The 7062-nt window shown below is 36.0% G+C and overlaps 2 protein-coding genes across 2 annotated transcripts; both read left to right on the top strand.

The window, feature by feature from the left end:
- The first annotated feature begins 1471 nt into the window (after nt 1–1471).
- Nucleotides 1472–2091, top strand: LOC114517769 (neurexin-4-like). Its single transcript, XM_028537586.1, has one exon. The coding sequence runs from the start codon at nt 1545–1547 to the stop codon at nt 2040–2042; it is 498 nt and encodes a 165-aa protein (XP_028393387.1). The 5' UTR covers nt 1472–1544; the 3' UTR covers nt 2043–2091.
- A 2956-nt stretch (nt 2092–5047) lies between these two features.
- On the top strand, nt 5048–5671 carry LOC114517612 (neurexin-4-like). The gene has a single exon (XM_028537399.1). It carries the CDS (start codon nt 5048–5050, stop codon nt 5669–5671), a length of 624 nt encoding a protein of 207 aa, XP_028393200.1.
- The last annotated feature ends 1391 nt before the right edge of the window (nt 5672–7062 follow it).

Genomic DNA, 7062 nt, shown 5'->3' with positions numbered 1-7062 from the left:
ATAAACATGCATAGTTTCTATTAATATAACATTACGCAAGGAATGTAATTTTCGAAATGTCGGAGATTGGCGCGATAAAATCGCGATGAATGGCGATGTATCTTCGACCGCATTTATTGTTGAGTGAGTTTATTGCATTATATGGTGACTGTCTAAAGAAACACCAGCATGTTTGGTATCAGAATGCTGGAGCTACAGCAAATCCTTTTCAAGTTTATAGTACTTTTAGTCAAACGGTTCCTGAAGTTTATACAAAGATAAGGTACCACGATAGTACAGCAGAAGAAGTAAACTGATGAGAGGATTGAAGCATTTGCGAATATGTTTATATTTTGGTTATAAACAAATGTTGCGTATAGAATACGCTGTATGTTCATCCACTAAGGGGTTACAAAGCTATAATAGAGTATCGTGAAATAACGTATCGCCTTATTTGTTAATGCATGTGGATTAGAAATCTCTGTAATACAGTTTTCCCAAAAACAGTTAACTGTGTCAAAAATTATTCAACTACTCAATTGAAAAGCGTATGTAAAACGTGAATATTTATCGGTCATATTCATTGTGCATGAAGCGTCAATTTAAATTAGTAGACGTAGCTCGTGATCTTTGTCATAGCAAATGCATGCGCGTCCTTGCCCAAAACCCCCTGTCAGTTTTATCAATATTCATTACTTTTTTCTTATAAAGATGTCGGGAAAAAAACATGCTGGTCGGAATAATGTTGCCTTTGGCCACCCCTACATTAGCACACCCACGGCGCCCCTGGACTGTTCACTGACTGTGAAAACAATAGATTTCTAAAGACATGAATAACTATAACAACTCGAAATTTACATAGCGGGACAAAATCGTCTGGCTGGCTACGCCACTGTACGGAAATAAAAAACGATTATATAACAATTATATAAATTATTTTATGTTTGAAAAATAAGTGAATAAATCTACAGAATTTTTGGCAGCAAATTTTAGTATACGTTTGTTGACGATATGTAAAATAATAAAAGTTTAGAAAGCTTGGTTTTAAAGCATGCATGTCACTGACAAACTGGTCCAGCGCAGTACCAAATATACCTATATAAAGGTCGACACAGACTGGACGCGATGCACGGCAACGCGTCGCGAATTTTTAGCTTTCAGAAGCATATATAAATTAAATTCTGGTACCAAAAATTTGGAGTAGCTATATGGCCGCCAGAGCAGTAAAAATGTAGTATCGTTAAGTAATCAACAAGAATCTAATGAAGGTTAAACTTTATTTGCTTTTTGAAAATAAAATCTTTGAAAAATCGCGCCGCGTTGCCAAATCAGGTCCTGTCTGTCTGGGTCTTAACAGTTTTAACGCTGACAAGACAGTCCATGCGTGGCTATAGTGTATATTCTTCTTTTTTACAAAGATATTAGAGAATTCAGATCCAGCGAGCCCTTCGCAGACACCGGGGACATCTTGCACCGTTTTAAGAAACAATACCCCTTCAGCTGGTAGTGGATTGTATTCTATAAAACCACAAGGACTCAACTTCTCGATTGAAGTATTTTGTAACATGACTACAAAGAATAGTGTTGGTGTGACAGAGATTGCACATGATAGTGAATCGAGAACTTACGTGACAGGATATCATCAACCTGGTTCCTACCAGAGAAAAGTTACCTACAATATTTCTATGGAGGCCATTGTCGCCATTGTGCAGCAGTCCACGAATTGTGAGCAGTTTATAAAGTACGAATGCCACCATACCGTTTTCAGATACAAGTCTGCAGATACGTATTATTCATGGTGGGTATCACGTCAAGGTGCCAAGATGAATTACTGGGGAGGAGCGGCGATCGACAGTGGGAAATGTGCCTGTGGAATGACCAACAGCTGCGCAGGTGGATACAAATGTAATTGTGACAAGAATGACCTAATATGGCGTGAAGACAGTGGATACCTGACAGACAAGAACACGCTTCCGGTTACTGAACTGAGATTCGGAGATACCTCGGATCCATCACGTGAAAAAGGATATCATACTTTGGGAAAGTTAAGATGCTGGGGTTAGCATAAAGAGGAAAAACCTATTTTGCTGAAATATCTTCAAAAACGATCGATCTCCTCGCAAACAGACCTCTTTTCGAAATACCTCCTACCTTAATTTACATGCATGCTTTTTATTCTCATAAAACCAAGTAAACAACCTAACGAGATTTAATCAGTGAAACGTCAAAGACAAGAATATTCTTTAGTTATATAGGCAATGTAACGGATTTATTATATTCGTTTCAGGATTTTGAGAGTGGAAAAATAAGTAATTTTTCATTTTTTGGGTGACAACTTAGTATAGGTAATATTTATAGTATATTATAGTATAATTTCGAGTGCACTTACGGATTAACAAGCACGAATGAGTTTTTAAAGGCTGCAAAATAGGGCGAGTCCGAAGGACGAGTCTTTAAAAACTCACGAGTGAGTGTTTATCCGTACTTGCACGAGAAATTCTACTATTACGTAGTAATGATATGCAAGGAAATCTTCGAGAATATATTTGTAACAGGATTTTGCACTGTTGTTACAGAAATTTGCACTGTTACAAATTTTTGCACTATACTGTTTGGGATTAAATGCACTGAAATCAACCAATCAGGATCGAGAAACATTTCTTTGTATAATATTAGCTATGTTATGTTTTGTGGGTATATCACGTCGGTTTTTTTGCCCGATTGTTTGTAATAACATAGAACTATAATCTTTAATTTGACAAAATGAAGGGGAAATTGTTTCTTATTGAGCAGCCAGACTTAGAAAAAGACAATTATGTAATTCCTCGAGCCATTTTTTTCATATTTTCCCATTGCATGCGCAACGTTAATTAATATAATTATGCAGTTGCATGAACAGTCACACGCGATGAAAAATTGTAACATTATAGCTAAAAGATGATGAGAATTTTGACTTTCAGGATGATATTTTTAGTCTTTCAGCCTTTTCAATTTTTAATTATCTGAAGCAACTCCCACACTGCATGGCGGTTAAAATCAATCGTTCGCCAAACTGATGAACGGCGACTGTAACTATATAATATTACAATGCAATATTAGCATCTATTATTTCAAAGTTACAATACTCTAGGGCTGTTTGAGATTGAGATACGATTTGAACATCTCTGCAAAATACAATTTGACATGTTCTTTTCAGACCGAGATTGGATCACTTCCAATTATAAGACCGTAATACACGTTTCAAATTTTTATGCCACTTGTAATAAAATTCTATCTTTCAGAGATGTTAACTCGGCAACTACGCAATTTGAAGAACTTCACTAATCTCTTAAAAAAAATTGCATTGTGAATTACAAGCAAATTCACTGTATAAAAGCGTTAATAGTGATCTCAAAACACCTGGTCTAACTTTTCCTAACACTAATATTTATTATTTATGACTATGGCCATCCAATAATTAAATTAGAAAATAAATTAAAGTTGTTACGACAAACAATCATGCAATATTGCGTCTATATAATTAATTTAAAAATCACACAAATGTGAGTGATCGTCACATTCACTATCAGAATGGCTGCCTTGCCAGGCATTAGTGCGTTAATTTTATTCTCTGGAATACTCCAGCTTGGTAATTGCTCATTCGCCCAAACCTTTTTCAGTAAAACTACTGGCAAATATTTAGCGAATCATGTCATCGAAACAAAACATGCTGAAACTGAGTTAGAATGCAGTATACACTGCATAAAAGATGGGTCTTGTATGTCAGCAAATCGGCAAAGGTCGATGAGATTGAAGCTCGGCACCACAATAACCAATCAGATTTAGTATTTCAGTGTAACTATCCAATCGAGTTACAAGGGAAAATGGCACAACATTTTATTATTTTGTATTTTTAAATGCCCCGCAAAAATAGATGAAAATTACTCACATTCTACACCGTTTTCGGCTCTTTCAGCCAATAAGTCGTTTTGAATTTGTTTACTCTTTTGTACGATTTCAAAATGAATATAGTAAAGTGGAAATTGCACTTCGTGTCGTGCAATTTTGGTGTGAAATCTCACTTGTGATTACAAATCACACTCCCGCTTTGCGGTCGTGCGATTTTGTAATCACGCGTTTGATTTCACACCAAATTGCACTCTACTTAGTGCAATTACCATTATTAATTTTGTTCATTATAAAGAAGAAAAATTAAACAGACCAATTTGAACCGATATTCTATATTAGTTTTTCCGCGGGTTTTTTTGGCAGGATTGAACGTACAATATGTGCTAATTTTGCAAATCTTGTGACATTCAGGTCCTATCACTCTTCATTCGCCCAACATCGGCAAATTGTTGCGCAAATAATTTTCGAAAGTCACAAATGGTTGATGGTTGATCGACTATATAGAATTATAACAATTAAACGTCTAGAACAGTGCCAAAGACATGCATTATTTGAGTCAAAACGTTTTCTTTGAGTAGGTATTTTCACGTTATATTACAAAAGACCGTTTCACATGTGAACTTTTTTCTTGCACGGTTAATATTAAGAAAGTGAAAAAATTCTCACAGGACTTAAATTTACATGTAGTTGTCTTTTGAACGAATGGGTCTAGGGGAGATTAGTTGCACCATGATTTCGGTACACACTATTTCTTTTATATAGATTCGTCCAAAACCAGACCCGCTACCAAGCACTCTTCAGACAACGGGAAATCCTTCCTCAGGTATAACGCTTAACAAGTTCACGAAGCAAGCCAGTAAAAATTTTAAAATTTTTTATAGTGCAGTAGGTTATTATTTAATGCCGCCGGTAAATGTCAACTTAATTCAATGTTCTTAAAATGAGAAATTCAAACTCCCTCTTAACTAAATCTTAAATCACTTTTTTAATTTATACAACCATTTTAATAATGCCAAAGATAGCTGATATTTTTCATTGGTCCATCCACAATTCATCCACGCTTTACATGAGAGAGAAACATGCAAAGCGTCCATTCTAAATCCAGACCTAAAACACCTGCATGATCAAAGTTATTTTCAATTTTTTTGTAGTAGTAACAAAGACCGTTGTTATGACAGGTATGTCGAGAGATACCTACAATTCTTGCACCGTTTTACGAATACAGGACCCTTTAGCTGATAGTGGAATGTATTCTCTAAAGCCACAAGGACTTAAATCATCGGTTTCGGTATTTTGTAATATGACCTCAAAGAATAGTGTTGGCGTGACAGAGATTGGACATGACAGCGAATCGAAAACATTTGTGAAGGATTATGCTTCTGCAGGTTCTTACCAAAGAATTATTAATTACGAAATTCCCATGGAGGCGATCGTTGCCATTATTCAACAGTCAAAAAATTGCGAGCAGTTCATAAAATACGAATGTTATCATAGCGTTATCTGGTACAGCCCCACAAATGTATATTATGGTTGGTGGGTATCACGTCAAGGTTCTAAGATGAATTACTGGGGTGGAGCGGCAGTCGACAGTGGAAAGTGTGCCTGCGGAATGACCAACAGCTGTGCAGGTAAAAAGAAATGTAATTGTGACAAGAATGACGAAACATGGCGTGAAGACAGTGGATACCTGACAGACAAGAACACACTTCCGGTTACTGAACTGACATTTGGAGATACTAAGGCCGATGTAGCTGAGAGAGAGGAAGGATATCACACACTGGGAAAGTTGCGTTGTTGGGGTTAGAATAAAACAAATAACTGATCATACTGTATTTAACAATTAGTCGCGAGAGCGAAATTTCTGCCCAATTTCTTTCTGTGAAATCAGGCTTGTTAACGTGTTCATATTTGCCCATGGAGTTAGAATTCGCGAAAAATATTAAGATTACTTTGTGTATAATATTATGTATATAAATAATCTTATAGATCATTCTATGTTTGTAGTTACGTTACGGCGGCAAGCCATATTTTTATTTTGACTTCATAGAGTTGAGCATGTCAGCATACTTCTGGTATATAGGCTAACTAGCGGTATTGCGTGCAATAGTTGATAAAATATTCGGATGACTTTGCCAACAACATTTTGGATTAATTGCAATTAATAAAATGCAATTTTAGCAAAAACCTAAATGAACCGTTAAATTAACTGGGCCCCGTGGGATAAACATATAATGATGATATTCAACGATAATATCAATGATCTCGAAAATTGGTTAAGGGCTGCAGCACTAAGTGGAATTTTTCATTGTCTGTTTGCTTTCAGGCAGAATTAAGGCCTGTTTTCCACCAGGCGGAATTTTTTAATTTTAATTCCGCCTAGCGGAAACAGGGCTATTCTGCGAGCGATAAGATGCAGGTTCATTCATTCACAAGATCTGTGAAAGTACTTTTAAACTTTGGCTTATCCACCGTTTAAGCTAAACGCCTTTTGAACAACCGACCCCAGGATCATGTTATCTGCTCATTTCAATACCTCAAAATCATCTCACGCTTCGTTGAATCTTGGGTAACCGGGCTCATGTAAACAGCCCCTAAGTTATCGTTTAGCTGCCACTGCTATAGCCAATTATTTAACTATATAACATATAATAACACATAAAATCATGGCCCAAATCATTGCACGATGAAAAAACACATAAATACAATCCTTGATCTATAATAGATACGGATAAAGGCTTATACGTCGTATAATAACACACTCAGAATGTTGGCATATTACATCATGAAACATCAACTCACCTTATGAAATACCGCAAATTTTTGCCGATATAGTGTATATTTTCCCATATCCTAAACGTCCATATCTTTACCGGTAATATATAGAGTTCATAAGCAAGATACAAATGCCATATTTGCAATAAAAAAATATTCTTCAATATGGGTTTGGCTATAAGTAATAAGTATTCAAATTTGAAATTTCCCTCGTGGTCTACGCTCGAAAGGCATAATGGGATAAATGGGATACTATGGCTCTGCGTCAAGTTGGACGTTATACGTAGGCCTACTAAAACCTTTGAATGCCTTGAATTATCTCACGCGGGATTTCTGTAAATATAAACAGCATTTTGCCGACATTATAAATATAAAAGTCATCGAGTTTGAAACCGCTAAAGGAGAAGCTTAAAATAGGCGAAA

Source organism: Dendronephthya gigantea, unplaced genomic scaffold (assembly GCF_004324835.1).
Source record: "Dendronephthya gigantea isolate DGI-Jeju-01 unplaced genomic scaffold, DenGig_1.0 000009F, whole genome shotgun sequence".
In the NCBI taxonomy this organism is placed as follows: Eukaryota; Metazoa; Cnidaria; class Anthozoa; order Malacalcyonacea; family Nephtheidae; genus Dendronephthya; species Dendronephthya gigantea.
This window is presented reverse-complemented; position numbering and strand designations above follow the sequence as displayed.

Bases quoted from the DNA above. Each gene is read 5' to 3' on its own strand.
- LOC114517612 (XM_028537399.1), top strand. From the start codon at position 5,048: ATGTCGAGAGATACCTACAATTCTTGCACCGTTTTACGAATACAGGAC.
- LOC114517769 (XM_028537586.1), top strand. From the start codon at position 1,545: ATGACTACAAAGAATAGTGTTGGTGTGACAGAGATTGCACATGATAGT.